The sequence below is a fragment of the Falco punctatus genome (assembly GCF_963210335.1).
Source record: "Falco punctatus genome assembly, chromosome: 3".
Classification (NCBI taxonomy): Eukaryota; Metazoa; Chordata; class Aves; order Falconiformes; family Falconidae; genus Falco; species Falco punctatus.
In genome coordinates, this window is record NC_137582.1 from 20181021 (window position 1) to 20205733 (window position 24713).

At 39.3% G+C, this 24713-nt stretch overlaps 1 protein-coding gene across 6 annotated transcripts in view; it reads left to right on the forward strand.

The window, feature by feature from the left end:
- The window catches only part of ENPP2 (ectonucleotide pyrophosphatase/phosphodiesterase 2), a 60774-nt gene that overhangs the window by 13703 nt on the left and 22358 nt on the right, over nucleotides 1-24713 (forward strand). For 5 of the 6 annotated variants that reach the window (XM_080378352.1, XM_080378353.1, XM_080378354.1 and 2 more), the window contains exons 7-13: nucleotides 254-333; nucleotides 1529-1648; nucleotides 11322-11377; nucleotides 13603-13668; nucleotides 14369-14441; nucleotides 22881-22992; nucleotides 24339-24464. In XM_080378352.1, the coding sequence (XP_080234478.1) occupies nucleotides 254-333; nucleotides 1529-1648; nucleotides 11322-11377; nucleotides 13603-13668; nucleotides 14369-14441; nucleotides 22881-22992; nucleotides 24339-24464 (633 nt within the window). Of the gene's footprint in view, nucleotides 1-253; nucleotides 334-1528; nucleotides 1649-11321; nucleotides 11378-13602; nucleotides 13669-14368; nucleotides 14442-19116; nucleotides 19270-22880; nucleotides 22993-24338; nucleotides 24465-24713 lie in introns of all 6 variants that reach the window. The other variant, XM_080378357.1, reaches the window with a different exon arrangement.

A 24713-nucleotide genomic window follows, 5' to 3' on the forward strand; every position in this document is an offset into this window, starting at 1 on the left:
AGCTGGTTCTGTAGTCCTCTGGCTGCATTATTTCATTTGTTTATTATGAAGTACAAAGAGTGCGTGACTTGATTTACTACCGTCCCGTGGTAAAGACCTGCCAATGTTAAGCAGCAGAATGTTCATTTAAATTGGTTAAAATTTAACCAGTTTCTGCAGCATTTTGAGTCACAGCAAGTAATTTCCTCTGTTTTTGTTTTCCATGTCTGAGAGCTTCACTTCCTAATGTTTGCATTCACAATTGATTTTTCAGGATCTTGTGGAACACATTCCCCTTACATGAGACCAGTCTACCCTACAAAAACCTTCCCCAACTTGTACACCCTTGCTACTGTAAGTCCCTGTGAAGGATTTTGATAGTGTTGCACTGCAGTAGAAATGTGGCTTGTGGAAAGCAAGGTTGTTATTTTTTTTTTATATAAAACTGCTTCACTGTCCAACCTTTTCTGACTTCAGTTATGGCATTTTCTTCAGCATTCTGAATTTGAGATAAAGTAGATCTCACCATTATGCACTGTCACAGTTTTCCTGTGCTTTCTTATGCCTGCTTTTACAGTTATTTGTACTGCTGCGTAATTACAGGTCAAAGTTTTTCCAGGTGGGAAAAAAACCACCCCTGAAATCCTATCCAGAATACAACCAGCAGCTGTTTCTTCATTGGAGTAGCTGCAGTTGGTGGGACTAACTTAGCGGCTAACTTACAATTCCTGGCGGCTGCACGTGTCTGGGTGCTGCATTGGCCCTGCAGTAAAATGAACCATCACTTCTACACTCCAGTGGCATGGCGGGCAGCCAGGCTGTCCCCACCCTGGCATGCAAGCTCTCCTGTGTGACAGTGCTCCCAAAGCTGGGCTAAGGGACTCCCTACTTGCAGCTGCATTTTTTCCCCTTCATTTCTTCCTGCAGCTTCTGCACAAATGTTAAATGGGAAGAGAAAGGAGGGGATGGAGAAACAAATAGCTGGGGATGGGAGAGGGCCAAAAGAAAGGGAGAAGAGCAGAAACTTCTCACATTGCCTTTATGGCTGGACAGACTGTGATATAAAGCCATGGCTTTGGGTGACTTGCCTTGGTTTTTTTTTCCTTGGGAATAACTTATCTCACAGTCTCTGGTGAAGATGAAACATTATAAAATGGAAATGCTAAGTGTTACTCTTGCAACCAGAGAATGAATTACTGTTTCCAGAAAGGGAATTCCTGAAAAGGAACTGAAAGTTCAGATCAATCTCCTTTTCATAAATTTTTGCTTACTTTAGATGGTCTCAAGCTAACTTGTAACCAGTGCGAAAATACTTCAAAGTATCAAGTAACAGGAATTTTTCTGCCTTTTAGCACAATTTAATCATCTCCTACTGCTTTAGTTACTACACGCAGTATTAAATGTGCTTATCTTAAAAGTTAAAACCTTTTCTGGTGTACAGTTACAAAGATACCCATTTTAAAATAATTTAGTGGTATTTGCAGATAGCTATGAAGAACTGGATTTCTGTGCATTAGGGTTGTACTAATTAATCTACTTCTGCATAAAGGGACTCTATCCTGAATCACATGGAATCGTTGGCAATTCGATGTATGACCCAGTGTTTGATGCCAGCTTCAGTCTTCGAGGGCGAGAGAAATTCAATCACAGATGGTGGGGAGGTCAACCAGTAAGTTTCAGATTCCCTCTTCCTCCTTCCCTCCTCCCTCTCCTCCCGTCCCCCTGTGCTGTGGAACATAGCCAATAATAATAATTAAAAAAATACATCTGTGAACAATTTGTACCTAATCTTCCCCCTGGCTGGCTCTGCGTCTGTCAATTTAATGTAACATTTTGAGTTCACTTTTGCTTTTCAGAATAATAAAGCCATTGATTATGGAACGGTGCTTGCATTGATAAGTATAAATTAGATGTGGCTAGCAAAACCCCTCGCTTTAGGCAGCAGTTTAACACTGTATGTTCATCACCATGGCATAATGTTTCTTTTTATTATGGGTTTCTCGGGTTTTCATCCTAGCAATGTTCTTGTGGCAGTTTTAGTATTAGTGTTCTGTCAGTGTAGCATAGCAGAACTTCATAATTATTATTTAAGTCCACAAAGGATCACTGTTACTTGACCTGCTGCAGACGCTGTGGAAGTTTGTGAAATTCTGCCTTGACCAAAGCAGTGTTGGCTGAATTGGGTTCTCTCTCTTCGTGTTTGACTGACTTGGTTTCTCTAGCTCTGAATCCTTATTCTGGGCAAGGAAATGGCCTCTTTCAAAGTATTCTGTGTTACTACAGCTAAGGTCTCCTTGCTTCTGCTGTACTTTCCCCTATTAGTGCATGCTGTGGTGGCTTGCTTTGCCAACAAAAGTGGGTTTAAATTTAATTAATAGGTTTGATGTGCAAGCAGCCAAGGTGCATGCACTTTTCATTGCCCCGAATGCTTAAAGAACTATAGTTTAAGAGCTCCCTGAACAGTTAACCCCACAAAAGAGTGAGGTGATGAAGGTGGGGAAATCAGAAGGGGTTTGGGAATACCATAGTCTGTTATTGCTGCTTGCTAAAGTGATCAGTGTCATCCCCCAAATCTCTTAAGACAGAAAGATCCCAAGGGGCTAAAGGAAGTTACTCAGATGTTTTTAGGCTTAGCAAGTGTGTCTGTTATTTGTCTGCATGTGGTTTTAGTCTGCAACAAATGTGAGAAAAGACAGTTTAGAGCTGCAGGCACGTGTGTGACAGTCAGATGTGTCTGGCTGTAGCTGAGCCAGAATATGAGGTATTTGTGCTTTTGTAAAATTTATCAGCATAAGAGTGAGTGTAGCTACTCTCTTGCCCAGCTATGACCTGGCTTAGCTTTTTAGCATGGGTTGTGTGGATAGGAGAGTGAAGAATGTGCTTAGCTGTTGTCCTCCTAGATGTGAGCAAAGAAGCAGGATCGGAACTAAGAGCAGTGAAAGGGTGGCAGTGGGTAACATCTTCCCCCATCTTGGCTGCAGCCAGAGCCACATAGCTAACCACCAGTGCCTGCTGCAGTCAGGCTGAGCTCAAAGGCAATATTGTGGCTCAGCTGCTGTGTGACGATGTGTTGAGCAGCTGTGATTTTAATTATACATTGCAAATTTAATTGTGTGTCTTAATCACAATTAGGTAGGAGTTAGTGGGGAACTAACTGTTGGAGACTGTACAACTGTCTGTTTTTAAACTGATATTTTTAAAGTACAATGTACATCTATAAATATTTCATCATCTGCTGTGTTGAGTGGGGAACATTGGTAATACCCGCACTCACCTATTGGAAACACCTGTGCTGCTCCAGAGAATAAAAGTTTTTCTGGATTGTAAATAGGTTATGAAAAATATCAGCTGAGATTTCAAGAAAGTTACACAACAGTCAATGACTGTATGCTGGATTAAATCCTCGGGACGGGGAGGGTGTTGCATATGACAAGAAAGGACGCTTAAATAAGCCAGCTGACCTGAAGAAGTGTCAAAAAGGAAAAACACACAAATAATGTAATAAACTGGAAATGTCATTGGAAAGTTGTGAACAAAAGCATAGAGGAAGGGCTAGAATTCAATCCCCACACACTTAGTGTGAGGGAAACCTGTAAGTTTGGCAAACGTGATAAAGTGGCTATAGTGGTTGGGTAAGGAGGTGGTAGATCTTTTGCGGAAGTATGAAGTAAATGATACTCTCTCTGCATGTGGATGAATTGCACAGTTGATAAGGGAATTGTTGATTATTATGGGAGAAAAAATGACCTCTATCTATACATGGGCTAGATACAGTCCATTTCTAATTCTTTTTTTGTAATTTTGTCTAAATATCACATTGACATAGACTGCCAGAAATAGCTAGGTAGAAAAAGACAAGACAGTAATTTTAAGGGGGGAGAAAGGGAAAGCTGGGTTGCATATCACTGAAATCTTGTCTGTCATATTACATATTCATCCGGGTCTTTTTAGGTCTTTGGTCTCAACCTGGAGTACTCAAACAGCAGAGTGGTACTTGGTTTGCACAGAATTGGGAATTACTATTTTACTGCCCAGGAAGGCAGGAAAAGTGTCTGGGATTCCCAATTCCCTATTATGGCTAAAACTACCTAGAAGAGAATGTAATTTAATGTTGATAATTTCTGAAATGCTTTCTTGCTTCTGGAAACTGGCCTATTGTATATGGCTTTGTTAAAATGTGAGGGTTTTGGTGTTTCTTCTGTGGTGTTTGGTGGTGGTTGTTGTTGTTGATGTTTTTTTGATTTTTTTCTAATACTCAGCATCTTTCAAGGAAACAGCCAGATTGTCATGAACATCAGTGGGAGCTGGCAGATGAGTAGCTGAATGTTTCTACACCAGGAATTATGAGAAATTAATTTTAAGACCATTAGGAAAAGGAGAAGGGGTGAAAAGGTAGCTTGGAAGTGTTTCAAGGTGCTTCAGCCTGTTGTTGGATTTCCTGAAATCCAGTCTTCTGATTTAGTATACAACTTATTTAGTATACAACTTATTATATAAGCTTTAAAACACCTTGTTTTCAAAACAAAAGTATTTGACAGAAAACAGCCGCAAAACCACTCCTTGTATTGCTACAGCATCTCACAGAAATTAACATCAGGGCCCATGTTCCCAAGGGGGAACTAAGTTTACTGCTCATTTTTCATGACACTGAGACTCTGTTTTCATCCCAAGTAAATTTAAGTACTAAATTAGGCCCCAGCTGCCTTTGGCTTCTGTTAAGCAGTAGTTTTCCATGTCTTGATTTTACGTAGTGAGCTTAAGCTTATACTGCAGACAATATGCTGCTTTTTTTTTAGTCATCTTTCATGATGCTTAGAAATAATCCATTGGCCTCCCCAAGGTCAGAAGGAGACAGGTATAAAACTGCCAAACTGTGGTTAATGGGGACATAGGGGCTTCTTCGGAAGGTAACCCAGCTTGGATCTGAGTTTGGCTCCAAAGATGCCTCTCTCTTCAGAAGTATTTTAATTATAAAAGTATTGAAAGCTGTTTAGGGCACCTTGTATGAAGCTTTATTTTCACTATTAACCTTCTAAAGAGAATTCAACACTCAAAAAGGGCCCAGCTTGAGATGCTGAGATAAACTTTAAAAAGGGCCCTGACATTCCTAGATAAGTGACAGCATGTAGGGAAGCTGTCCTTAGTCTGCAAGGTATGCCTTTAGACATTAGGCATCATCGCTACGCATCTTAACTGAATATTCCTGATTTTATCTAAATTTCACATTCTATATAAATCTTTGGGATAGAACTATTTTGCTCTCCTGTTCATTGGGATTTTGTTGATTTTGGGACTCTAGCAATTACAGAAAGAACTTACTTTCATTTTCTTGTCTAGTCAGCCAGAGCATTGGCAGGATAGTTACATTTGAGGGGGCCAGGCTCTGCAGAAAGCTGTCATCTGCCTTTTTGTCCAAAACACATTTTGCAAGTACTTTATTGATTGGTGGGGGAGGCATGTCTATAACTGTCTTTTTTGTAACTATTTCTTTTTGTCTAACTTGAGCCATAAGCAAGCAACAGGGCTCTTTGCATCTGTCCAATTATTTAAAAGGCTTCTTGTACCAAAATTTTCTGTCTAGGCAAGAAGGCAATACTTAGTTGGGCGAGATCCTGCTAAAGGCTACTGCATGTTTTACTTTGTTGGCAGGACAATTTGCAAATGGCCCAGGAGTGTAACATTTGGCAGCATACTGGTATTAATGTTGTATGTTTTGACCAATCTTGTACACATTTCTTTACCTGGGAAATGCTGTGAATTCCCCTTTCCCACCTTTGCCTGGGTGTGGAAGGGATTTCTGTTCCATGCATTACCAACTCTGCTGCAGTTGGGTGTATGTGCTTCCTCTCCTCCTGACATGAATCTCCTTCACCGGTTGGTGAGTGGGAACATGTTTGCTCAACTTGGCTTAAGGGCCAGACTTCAGAGCCGTCCCTCCCATCAGCCCTGGTCTGACATGTGCTGCTGCCAGTCCTTTTGTAGTACAACAAATATGGGGAAGCCTTTGCAAAGTTATGGGCTCTTATTTATTCATGGAAGATTAAAGATAGGGAGGTGCCCCACTTTCTGTGCAGGTATTCAAGGACAGTTCAACAGCCGACTTGAATAACTCTTGTCATGGTTTAACCCCAGCCTCTAACTAAGTGCCATGCAGCTGCTGGCTCACTCATCCCCGTGAGGGATGGAGAGGAGAATTGGGAAGGAATGTAAAACTCTAAGACTGAGATAAGAACAATTTTAATAGTTAAAATAAAACAATGGGAGGGACACCCCCCACCCCCATAATAATAATAATGAGGGAGAAGGGGACAGGAATAAAATCCAAAGGGAGGTGAGTCAAAAACCAAGTGATGCACAATACAGTTGCTCACCATCTGCTGATCAATGCCCAGCCAGTCCCTGAGCAGCAGTTGGCAGGCCCTGGCCACCTCCTCCCAATCTATATACTCAACATGACATTCTATGGTATGGAATATCCCTTTGGCTAGTTCAGGTCACCTGTCCTGGCTGTGTCCCCTCCCAGTTTCCTGTGCCCTTCCAGCCTGCTTGCTGGCAGGGTCTGAGAAATTGAAAAGTGCTTGACTGAGGTGTTTTTAGTTGTTGCTAGAAGTGTAAATATTACCTATCAACATTATTCTCACACCAAATCTGGAATACAGCACTGCACCAGCTACTTAGAAGAAAATTAACTCTATCCCAGCTGAAACCAGGACAATTCTGTAGGTAATATCTCTGTGCAAGTGTGTCTAGCAGTCAGAAGAAGGGAGAACTGTGGACTTCCATGTTCCATATGGCATTGCCACCTAAACTGTTGCTTAGCCTGTCTATTTTTATCCATAAATGAAGGAGAAGAATTGTAGTCATTCAACATAGAGGATGTAAAAGACAGTAATTCAACTTACAGGATATGTTTCATATACAAATAGAAAAGCATGTATACTATTTCTTGGGATGTTTGCCAGTGTACTAGGGTTGAATCTGTGGGTCCATAATTTAATAGGTCTTCTTGCATTGGAAAAGTTGGATATTCTTTAACTCCTGTGGCATGGTATGAAGACAGAGTGGTTAATCTTTTTTTTTTCTCAGTATTTATTCCCCTCTTTCCTGCTTAAGCAAATAAATTCACAAATATGGCCTTTATATAGTTTGCAATACAATAAAGTTTGTCCCATATGCAAACCATGGGTGCACAGCTGACATAGTTAAACAGCTGACTATAAATTTCTAACATATTAACAGTTAAAACCAATGTATTTACATATGGCAAATAAATTACATAAGCTCACAAACGGTACTGACCTTGCAATGCCTAACACAGCAAACTTTATGGTAAGTGACCTGAACAGATGTGACCAGCCATAGAGCATATATAACATATTGCGTTTACATGCTGAGTACTGGAACATTTAGGATTAATTAACTTTAAGACTGCAAGCCTAACCAACAGAGAGGAAATGGAACCGTAACCTTTATTGCTTCTTTAATTTAAATTGTTTTGCATGGATAAGGTTGAAAGGACATCAGCTAACTTTTTTTTTTCTATCCTGCATTGACTGACAGTGTAGTGCTAGCCTGCAATAGGCATGACTTGTAGTCTGCCTTGAAAGACAATGGATTTGATTTAAAGACAGTGAGAGCTGTTCAATGATTTGGCTGCAGTAATAGTTTGCCATGCTTTTCTGCTGGAATTACTATCCTATAGCTGAGGGTAGTAAGGAAACTTTATGTGCTCCTATCAGCTGCTTCAGTTTGTTGTCTGATTTTTACCTAGCCAGTAAAGAGTCTAGTAACCAAGGGTACTTCTGGTAGAGATTGCTACCGCTAGATTCATCTGCAATAACTCTCACAACTCTAAATCACAGTGGAAATTTGATTTAAAGCTTGTTCCATGCAGATAGAAATACTTCCACCTAGATGACTGCTGCTTCTCTGCATGCTTAAAGACATCTCCGTAAATACATTGTTACCAGCAGCAGCTTTAGGTATGATGTTGAATAGTGTTGAATTTTCTTATTTTGGTTTTAGTTAAACCAAAGGTGTCTTGGTTTTGGTTTTCTTCCCCTTAAAAAGAAGGAGGTGGAGGTTGAATATTATTTTGCTGAAACCTGGAGCTGAACCAGGCTCTGCTTGGCAGTCAGCATGGAGTCTTCCAGAATCACTTCTCCAATGTGGTCAGTTGCTGGCCTTTTGACTTTCTGGTCTTTGACTTTAACAGATCATTGTCTTAGCTGTTGAGTTTATTTCAAGTGCAGCACACACATGTCCTCATCCAAACAGTTAATGCCAATGTAAACAGCTGCATTCCCGAGGTGAAATACTTGGGGGAGCAGGAGGGTGTAGTTTTTTTCCCTGTCTGAAGCCAGTCCGGGTGCCTTTGGACTGCCCTTACTGCTTGCTTAGAGGTGCACAATTAGAAGTGATCTCCACTTACTTGCATTAGTCCTGGTTCAGAAAGGTGTTCATGCTGTTTTCATGTGGCACTCATGAAGCACAGTCTCCACTCAACAGGAATAAAAAATAGCTGCCACCTTCTTGCAGGCATGCTGGGTACCTTGGCAATGTACGTAGGGCCTAATTATTGATCTGTCAAGATAACTACTGTTTTACTTGCTTGGCTGGAGGGAGGGTGTCTTTTGGCACGTGTTTAAAACTGTTGCCTAGAATAGACAGGGTCATGGGTGATTTCAGCAGTGCTAACAGTCAGGAGCGGCTTCAGCTGCTGAGGGTGGAACTTGGCTGGTCTGATTTGGCCAGCCAGGCAGGTTGGACCACTTGGATCTGCACAGGCCAAAGCACTAGAAAGGCAAGCTAGAGTTAACAGATGGTAAAATCTAAATGCTGAATTCCCTGGACTTATTTTGTTGGTACCTTCCCAAAGATATCTGTAAAATTATTTAAACTCTGCAGGAGCACAAACACTTTGAAAGAAAAATCTGCTGCAGCTCTGTAGGGACAATGGTTTTCCAAGTACAGCAAGACCAAAGAGCCTAACAGCAGTGGAACTGATGCTCCTTGTGCTGAATTTGTATTTGACATCTTTTCTCTACCATGAAGGAATTCTACTCTAGGAATAAATCTGCAACGCAAAGAAAAATGTAATTTATGTTTGGGCCCTTTTTCACCTGGGCAGCCCATGAACCACTAATGAATATGCAGTAGCTCCTGCCTTAGTTAGACACAGGGTCTGGGCTGAGGTTATATACCCTGTGCTGATTTATATGACATAAGCGGGTTTGTGGGTGCATCCTTGCACTGCAGTCACATCTCTGACTGCAGCTTCTGGGCTCAGTGACATGAGCAGTGGATTATAGACATACTTCCTCATCTCTCCTGTTCATCTGCATTTTTCTGTCCCATCCTGTCAGGACTAGTATTCTACAAGCATTTGAAAACAATGTCCCTGTTATTCAACAATTTAAAGCCAAATTCCAATATAAATTCAAAGCCGTTTTTTCCTTTTTTTGGAGGGCAATTACTTTGCAGCTGTATCATCTTGTGGTCGTCACCATGCAAACCCCAGTGCTGGTGGAAGGCTGGGCTGCAGAGGCTGAGGTGTGTGCTTGAGGGTCGCCCCACTTGGTGGTAGCTTGACCATAGAGTAATATGAACTAACCCTGAAATCAGACTCCTGAGGAGAAGCACATGAAAACAGAGAAGGATGGGCTGCAAATCCATGGCCATTCTGTTCCTGCTCTTGGTGCTTTTTAGTTAACCACCATTCCTATAGAGTTACCATGGATATACTCTTCCCTGGAAAAGAGGGTACATGACCAGAAAGTTAGAATACAATAAAAGCATGTGATTTAAATTAACTGGATTGAGTCCAGTGAGATTTGGTAGGGTGGAAGATGAGAGATAAGTTAAAGGATGTGTCTAGGGCACTGGAAAGGCAGAGATGACCAATTTTCCCATAAGTAACAGTATCCAAATTCAATTGCTATTAACTATAGTCTCAGTGCGCAAATGTGCTTTCATCAGACTCTGCCAAATTTATTTAAATTAAGACTGGTGCATGAATAATTCAGGCATGACATTTGATAATGTATGCCTAGATGACAGTGTGTAGGTGCCTGTTAGAGCAAGGTAGAAGGGCCTTGAATGTATTTTCAAAAGATTTTGAAAGCAAACCGAAGATTTTGCAATTAAGTAAGGGAACTATGTTTTGACTTAACTGCTCATGAAATGGATAAATTGCGGTATGCATAAATAATAGGAAGAAATAATCTAGTTGTGTACGTAATACTGGACTTCAAGCCATTACCACTTTTGAAATTAGTTTTGAGATAATTTGCATAGTTCCTTGCAAGAGAAACTTAATTCTGTAGGCTTACAAACTCCTGTTGCTTGCTTTCCCTGATTGTGGACCTTGCTGAGGTTTGGTCATTCTCATTCCCCTGCCTTGTATAGATACTCATAGAACAGAAAAGAGAGAGGGTGAAGGGAGAGAGAAGGGTAATGAGGATGACCAGGGGTATGGTATGGCTTTCATTAGAGAAAGATCAAACAAAGGCTACTGTTGCTCAAAAAGGAATAAATAGAGGGGAATGTAGTGCATGTTATATAGAAGCGGGAAGAGAAAGGATTAATGACCTGTTTTCAAAGTATGAGAACAGTACCCTAAACCCAGTGAAACTGGCAGGTTTAAACCAAATAAAAATATACTCATGCACTGTGCGACTATGTTGTGGAACTTTCTGCTACAAACTGATTTATAGCCAGAAAAACATATGGGATTTGAAGGATTGAAAAAAAGGATTTGAAAAGTTCATGGAGATTGTTTTTGTCCTTTCCATCAATCACCACTTTGTGTGGTTTCAAAAAGATCTTAAACATCTATAGAACATCTGCTTGCTTTATACCCCTGCTTGCTCAACTACACCCTTTTTTGTGTATTCTTTTCTAATGTATTTTCTGCTGATGGCTACTAATGGTAGAATATGGGGGAAGTGGGACATTTATGCAGACGCTGATTAGTGTTAAGCTGTGTTAAGTCCTGAGAATCCTCCAAAGCTAGAACTAAAAGGGGCAGGTGACTAATGGCTGGGTCTTGAAAATTAAATGAAATACTGGAGAAATTCCTGGCCATGAATCTTAATGCTTTATATTAAAAGCAACACAGAGATTTAGGGGTGAAAAACCACACCATGGTGGCTGATCCAGTGCTACAGAATTTGTATAGGTTTGTCACTCCACATGTTCAAATTAGGGATGCAGGCTGAAAACTGCAATTTTCACTTCTAGGCTCAGGGTAGAAGAATGTGTCTTGAAAACATTTTCTTTTTATTTCAGAGGGTCATTAAAGATCTGAACACATTCTAATCCTCTTATGTTTTCCTCATTAGATTTGGATTACTGCAGCCAAGCAAGGGGTGAAAGCTGGCACGTTCTTCTGGTCTGTGTAAGTGCCCTCTGTTTTCTGGAGATTTGTGACTAATAATTGGGAATTAATTTGGTGCAAGTGTTTATGAAGTAATTTTCCCTATTCTAAGCATTTGATAACTTGGAGACTGTATCTGTAACCCTTCCTTGTTTCACTTGTGCAATGTTTTTCATGACTAAAGCTGATGCTACAGTTTGCTGCTTTAAGTTCATATGCTGATTTTTAGTAGCTGTCTGAAGAAAAGATGGGTGACTATAAAAAAAATTACTTTCCTTCATTTCATGGTGTGTTGTTTTGCCTTGTTAGTATTGCTAGCCATGTTTCCTAGTCCTCTGAGTGTTCAAGGAAGACCCTTGTATTGTCCTCTTATGTCATCTGACATCAAGAACCTAATTGACTCAAGCCTTACTCATTCATTTTACAATCTAGTCTGACCTTTGAGTAAGATATCCAGTTTCCCTTTCCTAAAAGACAGCCTTGAGGATCTTTGCTGTTTATTCTTTTGTTTAATGCTTCCAAATAATCTTCCCTTGTCCCAACTAAGATGTATCTTCCTAACCGAAAAGGAATGGATTTTGATCATTTCTGAGTTCTGAGGATTTCATGTGGATCAATTTCTCTATTTCATTTAGTGGCAGGATTGCAGGAACAAAGAAAATGGGCAAACTGTCAAGACTGAAGTACCAAGGGGGGTTGCCTATTTTTTTTGTGATTCCATTAGTAATAATACTCTAAATTATCATTATAGCATATGGAGGGAATAATAAAATATACCACATACAAAGCTGATCATAGGTTTAGGCTTGCAAGACAGGTTATCTGACAGAGCTCCGGTCTAATGCTCTACAAAGCAAAGACATTAATTTGATTTCAAAGCTCTACAACTACATAGTCACCACAGCCACCCTGGCCAATGCATACCTGGGGATATAAAATGTTATGGAAGGTAACTAAGGATATGGTATATGAATGGCAATAGTAAGGGAGTGAGACAGCTGCTTTATGTATGAATGAAATATATATGCCTTAATACTGTATTATTTAATATGGCATATAGAATGTTTTTTGGGAGAATTTTCAGGCAAACTCTTTTAGGAAAACAGAAGTGTTACAAACATCTTACTCATAAAAGGCTTAATAGAAATAATGTATTTTTTCCATATTGTACAATTAATAAAAACTTCAAAACTGGGCAATAACAAAGATTATTATTCTAATTTATGGTACTGCCTTGTTTGCAAATTTTATCGTAAATTCTTATTTTTATAGTTGTTTTACAACCAAAAGTTCTCTATGTAGTTGGAGATTGAGGACCACTGTTGTTCTACAAGGCTTTAAAAACTAGCTTATTTCAGAATGGCTGTTGGCATCTCTGTTTCTCTGTCAGACATTTCCAGAGGGTGCTGAATTCAATTCAGCATGGTGAATCCAAGACGATTGTATTTGATTCCTGTCTTGGGACTCTGCTATTGATCTAATGGAATCTGGACTGACTATGCTATTGTATTAAAGTAACTGTGTGGTCACTGACCTGCAGAGCTTTCCCAAGATGAGAAATTTGGAACTTTCAAAACAGATTTTTATAAGGTTAGTCATTCTCATAGCATGAACTTGGCCTCAGCAGCCAAATGAGAAGTCTCAGGATACAAAGAGTGAAATAAGAGGAGTCTGTTTTGTGGAGTGAGAAGTTGTCAAAATTGTGCAAGTCACCGTGCTAATGGCCTGGTGTTTCAGATGGCTCCATTTTGATTTATACCAGCCTAGTCCTCACTTTGCTTACTATTAAGTCAATGGGAACTTTTCCAGTGTCTTCAAGACCACCAGAGCAGGAGGGTTATTTAAACCTGTACTGATATGAACAACTTAATGGCTTTTACTCATGCCAGCTATCCAGTGGCAGCATCGTTGTGCATAAAAAAAGGTTCATCTGGGTTAAAGCTACCAGAATGGATCTTTATTCACTCCTGTTTAGAACAGTTAGATTTACTGCCTTGAGTTCTGACCCCAGTTACAAACATTTCATTGTATTTCTTTTGGAGCATGTGGACATCCAGGAAATCTGAAGTGATTCTGTTTGCAAAATAAGAATCAGTACCAAGCAAGAAAGAAGGTACAACATACTAAAAGCAAATGATGTTGTTATGATTGATTTTAATCATGTTAGAATCGGTTCATAGGAAGGCTTTGTCAATGCTTTTTGTATTCTATGATAACAAGGTATATTTTTGTATTTTGTGGCCCAGTGTCATCCCCCATGAGCGCAGAATATTAACAATACTGCAGTGGCTAACCCTTCCAGACAATGAAAGGTAATTCACTTATTGTAATCTGCTGTTGAATGACTGCTAGCTTGTCTTCTTAAAAGTAGCTGGAAGAACAAGTGGAAGTTTAATTCTAAAAATTATTTTTGTCTGTTACACGCTGTCACTGATTTAAGGATTTGTTTGGGGGTTGTGTTTGGGGTTTTTTTTGATCTCAGCTTTTAACCATCAGCATTTTGATTCTTCTCAATAAAAGTATGGTATGAATTTATTTCTTATCAAGAGGCATGTAGTTACATGGATTAACTTGGATTGTTCTTGTCCTACTGAGTCTAATATGGTTTAACAACCTTACAGGCAATGGCAGTGGCAGAACTGGACCCTGAGAACTGTGAAAATGTTAAGATTTTAATTATGAGTATTTCTTAGTACACAAGTTCCCACATGCTGCTGGCTGCAAAGCTCAGGCAAGCTGCTGTTGTGATCTCTCCTACAAGACTTAAAAAGAGCGTGTGTCCTCAGATGGTACCCCATGTGCCTCCCTGCATGTGTTCTTGGATTTAATAAAGCTGTAGAACAACTAATTGCTTAATCATACCATGGAAACATATGACTGAGAAACAGTTCTTTTTCCATAAAGCCAACTCTCATTGGAAGGTTGACGTGATTTGACTTGACCTAATAGGTCTGGGGTTTTTAATTGTTGTTGAAGAAAAGCTATCCTGAGCAAGACCTTCCTTTCTTTCAGGCCTTATGTTTATGCTTTCTACTCTGAGCAACCAGATGCTGCTGGCCACAGATATGGTCCTTTCAACTCAGAGGTTAGTAGATTTTCTTCTGCAGAAAAAACCCACATCTTTAATACATTTTTGGGAATAATTGCCACTGCTCAGGAGTTTTTAGCAACTTTTTTTCACCCGTTTCTGCAGTATGCTTCACCTCTGCCAGAGAAAGCAAAGTTACTATCTAAAGGATTTGTTACGTGAGATTCACTTCTGAGAGAAGGAACTGCCCGTGCCTTTCAGGAGGCTGCTTCTGTGTGATATGACAATGCAAATGGAAAGATTTATTTGATAAAGACAGGAGTACATTTGGATGCAACAGCATAATTTAACTTTCACCTAACAGTTTATAATTCTTAAAAGTAATAAAAATATAACGCCGAAAATACTGAGGATAAACACAGAGAAGAAAAAGCTTACTTTAAAGCTGACAGCCTGCAGTAGCCAAAGCAATAATTCCAGTCTGTCACTAACTGTAAAAAGCTGCTATTTCCAGTTTCACGTGGGCCCTACAGGAGTTCAGAAAGCTTTGCCAGTACTGTTTCCTCAGGACCAGACTGTTGAGTTTGGAAAAAGTTTCGAAGCACTGTAAGGTATTTTAATGAGAAATTGTGTGCAAAAGACTACAGTACATTAACCCCTTGTATGAACTTTGGGTAGCTGGCTGGGACTGATGAGTACTGCTTCCTTGCCAACACTGTTCAGGTGACAAGAACTTAAATACTGTGCGCTTTTCTGGGATTTAGAGGGAGGAAAAGTAAATTCTGCACCCAAATATCCTGCTACTTTGGATGGCTTGGATCTGGCATCTCCGATGATCTCTTGACATCTGGCAAAGGTCCTCTAGTTTCATTGCAAATGTAGGCCTGCAGATTGCCATCGTGAGACTTCAGGAGATATTATACATGCTTTTTAAAAATGGTAAACAAATGTTTGTAAACCTTCAAAAACTGAGGAGTGTATCTCATACCTGCTCTTTGGAAGGTAACATAAATCTCCCTGACCAGTCAGGTACCCAGCAACAGTTTCTTACTTGTTTGGTATACATCTGATAGCTGTCCTGTACCGGAGAAGAAAATGTATGAGCTTGCTGTGGGTAGCATCCCTGTTAGAGCAGTTTGAGACATGGTCCCAGAGCAGTAGCTGCGAGGAATTATTCTAATCCAGCACTGAAATACCATACTGGATAGAAAGAAGTAGTCCTTTTTCTGGATAAGCAGTGGTTAAAATCTCCCAACACTTGCTAAATTGACAGGCATTGATATGTCTCTGTGTTCTCATTTGGCTTAGAACAGGAGAGATGTCTGACTCTGTCAAGCAAGGTATCAGTAATGAGGGCCCTGATTCCAGGATATATTGCTCACTGATGCTTTATAGTTCCTCTTATTGAAGTGTTACAAATACTGTGTGTGTCTTATGACTGACAACTCTGGGTTTATTTATCTGTAGACAACCACTTCCTCTGAACAGAGTTGTGGGGCTCTTTCCATGGACTTAAAGGAGAATATGAAGATGATGACATTGAGTTTGTTCTTTAATTTGCAGTTTGTCTTTCACAAACCAGTTTACCAATGGTAATCTAGTTTCAGGTTAATTATAAGTGTCTAAAAAGTGCAGTGTAATTATATCACCATAGGAGAAGTCATCATAAAAGGAAAAAGTCCCCGGAGGATCTTATTGTTTGGATGTTCTTCTGGATGGTTATCTGAAGTTTGACCTCTAATTGCAAGGCAAAGCTTAGGCTTTTAATAAGTGTGAATTAATAGCTTATGAAAGGTTTACAGATAAATGGATTTATGCCATTTGTGTTAAACACAAGAAGAGCATGAAACTGATTTTTAGCAAATTAAGAACAGATGAGTTAGCAGATGAGCATGTATGGGTTTGCAGTTCAAACAGTGCATGTAACTTTGTGAATGGAAATTTCAATAAATGAATACAGATGTGTAAGTATACAGATGCTGAGATTTGCTAGGGGCCTGGTTTCAGGATAAAAAAGCTAGGAAGTATTTTATATTGTTTCTCTTGACACTGTTTTCAACATAATTTTTAGGAGCTATGAAACTTACTTGAATCAGCTGGGAAGAAAGTCCTCAAAGGGATCCCTTTCAGCTGCTTCCTTGATACTGAGAGCATGACCTCCCTGTGAAATCATTCTTTTCTTGTATACAGCTGGCAGCAGTTAGACAGATGGAGTAGTACTGACCACTTCATTTTTCTTCTTGGAAAGGCAGATCAGCCAAACAAGCTCTTAACAATTTCATGTTATATTTAAGATGGAATTTTTATTGCTTCTGAGGACTGAGGATTTTATGTTGAGTTTTTCTTGCTGCATTTAGTAGCTTGAGGAATAACTTTACACCTTGAAAACCTCCAAATCTTGCAAACATCCATTAAAGTGAATGTTTGCTAGAGCTTATTATACCAAATAATGTTCTAAATGCATTTTAAATGTAAAATTTTAAAGGTCTAATGGTATCCATTACTGATAGTTTTCACCTTCCAGACTTCAGTGCATGGCACTTAGAGCTTCATGGGACGTGCACAACAGCTTATGTACAGACTCTCTTAAAAGCTAGAAATAAGGGACTGAGATGCACTTAAACTTTATCGGTGAATTGCCAGTGTTACTGATATAAATGGAATACAGATTATGGCTAGTGTCCAGTAGTGTAACTTTACATGTCCTCTTAACATTATGTGTAAATGAGTTGGTTGTCTAGGCTTCGGGGTTTGATTTTTGTGTGCGGGGTGTGTTTTTTTGGGTTTTTTTTGTTGTTTTTTTTTTTTTTGTGGGACATAAACTTATTGGGAAGTATTTCATTGGGTTCCATTATGATTCCAGGAGTAGTTATGTGAGTTATCAAATATGTGCTTGCTCTTGATTTACTTCTGCATTATTTTTTTTCTTTCCCTCTGTGCTTCTGCAGTTGAACTCTGGTAGGTTGGTCCGTCCGGGTCAAGAAGCAGAGCTTTGGCTGGCTAGTTACCTTTGTGATGTTACAGTTCCCTTCTGTAAGTGGGGAGGGATTTGTTTCCCTCCTCCATAACTCTGTTCTGACTCTTCTCAAGCAAGACTAAGATTTGGCTGGTTAATAAGAACTTGGCTTTTTTTTCTCCCCTCCTAGCTAACTTTTTTTTTTGAAAATAAAATATTCTAGAAATATACTACTATAAGAGCTCTAAAATACATCAAAATCTGGCACTGCTAAGCCATTCCTGCTGCTCCTCTAACATGCTGTCTTGAGACGGCCATTTTCAGTGTTCAGACCTGGGTCTCCTGCGCTCGCGTGTTTCTGGCATTGTGGAGCTCTATCTGAGCCGATTCAGAGACAGTAAAATGAGAATCCTTCCTTTCCCTGCCGCTCCTCTCATCAGGACTGCACAAAGCTTGAAGCGTTTTAAAAACAGAAAACTCTGGTGCTGCTTTATTAAAATGCCTTTCTGGAGAGAGACGAATGAGACTGGACTAGAATCTCCTTTCCAGCTGCTTGCCTTGGAAGCAATGAAACAGCATGGCAGATGGTAACATCCCCTTCCTCCCTTCCTTCCCTTCCCTGTTTACATAGCTCTGTAACTGAACAACTGTGAGAAGCTGCCTAAGCACACCGAAGTTAAATATTATCATAAATCTCCGACTTTTCTCAAGCCCACTCAGCGTGCTCCATTATACACAGCGTATCATAGTTCCTATCTCCCAGTAGGTGTCATCTATCAGCACTTCACGTGTCATCCTGAGCAGCGCCAAGAGCCTGCCTGCAACTTGTGTTAAAGTCAGTGAGAGCAGTACAGTTTAAATTTGTGAGCAAGTTGATTAACGGGATAGTAGCTCCTTCCAAGTATGTCTTCCCCCTTTCCCCCGCCCCCCATAACTCTGTCCCAGGTTTTTGTGCATTTATTATGAACAACATTATTGCCCAATAAGACGCAGTACTGAAAGTGCTAGGAAATTAAAAAACTTAAATTGCCTATAAAGCTGGTAATAAGGCAGGTAGCAGTGCAGCTTTCTGATGGGCTGCTGCTAATACGCCCTGCCTAGCTGATTTTCTGAAGGATACAAGCTCCATGCTGAGTCTCGCCTTCATAGCATTTGTCCTGCAGTCCCCAAACTGGCTAGTGGGGTTCTGGTGATTTCAGTGGAACGCGTGGCCTGGCACACAATGGTGGCGCTTGCTAAGGTTACTGATAAGGATACCTGGTGTCACTGATTCAGCCAAAAAGTGGGTGTGGGAAAACCTTGCAGAAAGCCATTTGGACTGGACGGTTTCTAGTACTCGTACCTGATCACCAGAGTGAAATGTTGCGTTTCCACCAGCACTCTACTCCAAACACTCATTAAATTATATGCAATGAATTTTACTTTAATTGACATTAATTTTACTTGCATTTTGATAATATTAATGGATTAATATTTGATCAATACCTCCCCAATAACGATGTATTTTCAAAACCAGAAGCCCCACCTATCTTCCGCAACACCAATTTCATTTGCTTTTATGCTGCCCGCTGTCATAACTGCTGTTCTGCTTTCAGTACAATTTGGTGGATTCCTCCTTAAAAACAGACAGATCCTAAATTGTCCAAAAGCCTAAATTTTTGAAAAGCCCACAACATTTAAGCTTCAGGATTATCTGGCACAGGTAGCATTACTATTTGATATGAGTTGAGACAGGCTTTTTTTTCTGAGTCCAGACATCTCTCCCCGCCAGTACAGGAGAGTAGTTATGGCTCCCCTCTTACTCCGCCTAAGAGACCTAAGAGAAAACTTCCTCCTAAGAGGAGACAGGAAAGACCAGTTGCACCTCCAAAGAAAAGAAGAAAAGTACATAGAGTGGATCAATATTCTGCGGAAGCTCGTCGGAAGAAAGTAAGTTTTTACATATGTTCCAAAATTTTATGATGGAAGTGCCACTTTTCAGGCACTACTCTAGCTTTATTTTTTTCAACTTGGGAGTTTGCTCCATGCTTCAGGTTGGGATTTTGCAGACAAAACCTCTATAAACGTGCTGAAGGACCCAAAGGAAAGCAGCCAAACCAGACAAAGTCCTCTTGAGAGCTACGTTTTTCTTGTTTCAGACTCTGTTTGCATTAGGGAAAGTCGTCTTTATAATTCCTATATTTTGAAATCCAGCCATCAGCTGGAGATTATGTCAGATGATTAAATCCCTGGGAAGATGCTACCAGTGCTGGTAACCCTTCTGAGCTTTTACAGATTCCTCAATACATTGTAACCTCCTTAACTCCCCAGCTCACAGGAGCCTTGTGATTATTTTGAGATTCTGTGTCTAGTTGTCATGTTTGTGGAAAAGTCCTGAAAATGTGACTCATAAAATCTAAAAGGGAAATAACTTTAAAAAGTTGCTTTAAAAATATGTATTTTAAAGCCAGTTTGTGACTTTGGAGGGTAGGGGATTCTTGATTACATGATTTGAGTGTTATATTTGCAACCAAAGTGGTGCATATGTCTTGTCTGTTTTCATAAGAAAAAGGTCAAACAGAAATTGCTTTATTAGGAAGGAGGTGCAAGTGGAGGAAAAAGGTATTCCTTAGTTTTTTCTGTCTTTCTCCACCCAGCACTAACACACATACTGGGAGGGGTTATAGACCACTTCTGTATTATTTTCATTTCAGAGATTTTACTAAATAATTAAAAACCTCTTCAAATAAACAACCTAAATATCTCTTTTTGGAGCTTTCAAAAAAAAGTCTTAACATTCCACTGTATCCTACCAGAGGTTATAAACACTCGTCTCAGTAGCTTTTTTGTAGGGGTGTTTTCTGACTTGTTGCATTATGAACTTAAAACAGTTATTTTGAGTTTGATTCTTTAAGTGCAAAGACATGGCAGACAGGGACATGTAAAAAAAATATCAGGTATAAGAAAACAGGAATTTTCCCAAGAACTTTTAACATGGATTTACCTGAGAGGAGAAGTCATAACTGCTGTGGATGATATTGCTATTACTCATTAATTTGTCATTCCAAGTTATACTACTGATGTGAGCATATGTGGCTACTTTTTTTTTTTCTTCCCCTTTCTTTTCCTGGATGAAAAGGTTATCCAAACTTATCCCCAAGGAACTCTTTCTGAGAAGTCAGCTCTGAAAATTTATGACTATTATTTCAGAAAAAACCATCCTAATATTACACAATATTTCCCATCATATCAGGAAGTTAATCTTTTGGTGCTGTTTGAGAGCAGTGGAATATAGTACCAGCTGGATCCTACCAATTTAAAGAAAACCACGTGGATAAAGTAAATTTTTTTTGTTTCTAATCAAGCTTCTTCTAAGGGAAAACTCAGGAGACAAGAGAGAATCCAGTTGTGGTCTGTATGTCTCAGATCCCATACCCAATGCTTTCCCAATATTATCAACTCTTTATTGTAGCACCATCTTAGAATTCTGTGTATTTTGAAAGACAAAATGTTTCTGTAAGTCTTCCAAAGTCTTGATATCAATTTATTAGGTGAAGAAAAGTATATGCAAGAGTTATTTGTTCACCAATAACTCCTTGGAAGTTGCATCTGGGAGAGAACATGAGCTATAAGAGCAGCATGTTCACACAAAAAATCCTTGCCTGAATATGCCACCTACAGCCAGCCCTAGGCTGCAAAGGCCATTTAGGGAAAAACTAGAGCATTGTATAGAATAATAAAAGATAGCTGAATTGAGAAATTGGAGAGAGAGAATGCAGTGAGATGAAGAAATATTGGTGAGGGCCTTTCTAAAAGCTGCTTTGAACACAGTCAGGTAGTGAAAACTGCAAAGTTGAGGGGTTATTTTTGTAGTTTTCTGTGTGAGTTTTTGTTTCTTTTAAAACCAAGATTTTTCATTTATATTGACTTACAGTTTCAGAAATGTCTCTGAAGTTTACAGGTTAAATTGGTCAAGAAGGGAGCTAAATAAATTACCATAACTTGAAATCCTTGAAATCTTTGGAAGTATTGTTTGCTCTAATTTTTTATTTGTATTTTTTAAAAGAAGCCTCAAGCTTGCTGACAAAAGTAGCCATTAATGGGAAATCCATCTGGATTTTCAGCTTCCTCGAACAAGCTTTGGATTCTGAGTAAAAGTTGTATTTCCTTATATGATTGATGTTACACAAATAGAGTTTCATAAAAGTGGAATTCCCCTTCACTGAAGAAGTAATTTGTATTTGAGAGTGGAAGAATGCTGAAACAGATAATTGTCTTTCTTTCTAAACTCAAAATGTTTCAAAGTTTTAACTAAACTGACTACTTAGGCTTTCTTGAATTAAAATATTTCAAAATTTTTCTCTTTGACTGAACCACTTCCATATGTTGCAGAAACTGTTCCTCTTGTTCCCTACCATGATTCCATCTCTCATAAGCTGCTTCTCCATGTATTTATAGTGCCACATGGGAGACAACATTTCCTGTCTCATAACCTATCAGACTTGGGAATATTTAACATCTATCCCTTAATGACTCATGCAGAGGGAGAATTTCTGAACCATGTCTTTCTGGGTCACACTAACATGGTGTTTATTTTTTCTTCTCAGAAAATTCTGCCAAAGTCTATTTTTTTCTCATCCAAAATTCGTTAGCATTCTGTTTGTCACTGGGAGGATGTTTTGTTGCGGATACTTGGACCAGCCAAATCAAACAGACAAGCGTGGAGGAAGTTGATATACAGTGACAAGAAGTGTTTTCTTCTCAAAACCAAAACAAAATCTGAGTAGTCTGCCTAAAATCTTACTTGAAAATTTTTCCCTTCTCTGTGCCATCTGGTAAAAAAGGTTTCATTTTCTTATAGCTGAAAACACTATCCTGTGAACATGTCTTGGTGTTTTCTGTGTTGTTTCTTAATGAAAAGGAAACTTAAATGAAGAAATCACAGTACTGTAGCCATGTCTTCTGGGGCCTGCTGACAATTTTGCCAAAACTGTCATTTGAAATGTTGGAAACTCTTGGCTTTGAAGCTGAAGAACACTCGCTGTGAGCCCCATGTGCTGCTCAAGTGACTTGCATGTTGTCATCCTAGTATCAGATGTCCTTTGAAGTGAATTTCATTAAGTGACTTGGCTTATGAATCCGAAGTCCAAAGCTTCATTTCATGTTCATGTTTTGACTAAGCCATTCATATAAAATAGCCTTTTAAAAAAGTACTACTATTTATCTATAAGAAACAAACTGACCCCCAAAGTCACATGCATATTTCTAATATCTATACTTTGTTTTACAAAATGTGTGCGTGTCCATGGGAGGCCTAGGATCAGCCATAACAATCCTTTTCTGTCTTGCGTCAGCATCTCAGCTGGGCTTTCTCATGATGTAGTCGCAGTGTGGATATAGGAAAGGAAATGGTACAATTTTAGGTGTAACAGCTCAGCCAAGGCTTTGCCTCTTGACCTGGATGGTTATCCTGTTAGGGTTTTGCCAAAGGACCTCCATTTGTAGAAGGGGGAATATTGCAATGATAAGAATTAACTTTTCCTTTCTGCATATTTATACAGATGATGGTGAATCCCCTGAGAGAGATTGACAAGACAGTAGGACAACTAATGGATGGACTGAAACAGTTGAAACTACATCGATGTGTCAATGTCATATTTGTTGGTGATCATGGTAAAATAAATAATATTCTTTAGCAGTATATAAAAGTGCGATCAATGTAGCTGTACGTATAATAGGTGGCTTAAATGAAAGTTCCCTTTAAGATATTTTTGTGCTGATTTTTTCTGGTAGTTCAAATCCCTAAAACCAGCCAGTCAGTGTGGACTGGCCACTCAGCTCACCTGCTAATTGTCATTGGAGGACACTTCTCTTTCATAACAGTGACCTGGTTTTACATCTCCACTTGAGTTTTTCAAAAGCTGCTATTTTTGATATAGCGTTCAAGTGCAGCTCTCCTTGCATTGGAAGACCATAATGTGCCTAGAGTAATCTTGTTGGCATTTTTTATGGAAGGAGAAAATTTAGTAGCACTGTTCTCCTTTTCGTGAGAGAAATAGAACTTTAGAGCGAGACATTTCCATGGCAATTAGTGGGCCAAGCTGTCCTACTAGGAGAAAGACCGGAACATCTGTAAGGGACTGCATCAAATTTGGATGGAAAATGTCATCAAAATAATGGAGGAAGAGGGAAAATGGTAAAAAAAAATAAAATAATTTCAGAGTCAGATGGAGAGTCACCCAAAAGCAGATATATTACTTGTTATGTCTCATTCTTTTGAACATCAGAAGAAATTTTACAATAGAAGAAATACTAAATACTAGTAAAAACAAAAAGAAAAAGGAAGTTTTATTAAAGAAATACGCAAGCATGTTTGAGATAAACCTGGTTTTGTATAACTTTATAGAGATGCTACCAAAAGTCCTGTTCTGTTTAGATCTTTGTTTATGAAAGTCTCACAAGAACTTCTACATTAGCAATAAAATGGCATATGCCTTCTTTCTGGCTGTGGGGAGGGAAGGGTAAGGGGCAGGAAGAATTTCCAGGGGAGGCACTTTTGTGTTGAGAACTGTCTGTTACTGGCAATACATTCCTCCCCACCACAAACGGCTGTAGGAGAGAATTGTTTATCTTCAGCTGCCTTAGAACAGACCACCAACAGACAATACCTTTTGTGTGCAATTTCTCTTAAAATCCTTTGTTTAAAAAAAAAAAAAAAAAAAAAAGAAAATCCTCAAAGTAGTACACTAAACTAGAAACAGACTGATTTTTCCATGAGCTTAGTTTGGAGATGTGTCAGTCCACACATGGTATATGTAGTGACTGCTTCTACAACGTCAAGACTGGTATTTCTCTTGTGTAGGCAAGTGCTAAAATCACCCTTAGTCTGACTCCTGTCAGTGTCTGATGTTGGAACTGGATGACTGAAAAGAACATAGGCTGTTTAGGGTCTCTTTTGTGGTGCTTTGGAAAACATGTTTATTTTCAAGCCAAATTAATTTTGCATTTTCCTTCTGCAGGGATGGAAGACACTACTTGTGAAAGAACTGAATTTTTAAGCAACTATCTGACTAATGTGGAAGATATCATTTTGCTGCCTGGATCTTTAGGACGAATTCGCCCTAGGTCTAGCAATAACCTAAAATGTAAGTTTGTTTAATTGTACCCTGTATGTCCTGAGAATCTGAGAATCCTGAGATGTATCTCCATCCCTTCCATGGGCTAATGTCCGAAGGGTGTATGTTTGCAGTGTGACAGCAGAGCATTCAGAGGGAAGCCCACTGTGAAGACCAGCTGCTCGCTCCTTTCCCAGTCTGTAATTCACAGACCCCATAGAGGTAGAGCTGTGTCACTGTTCACCCTTTCATAGCAAGGAGGAGTGGGAACTCTAAGCC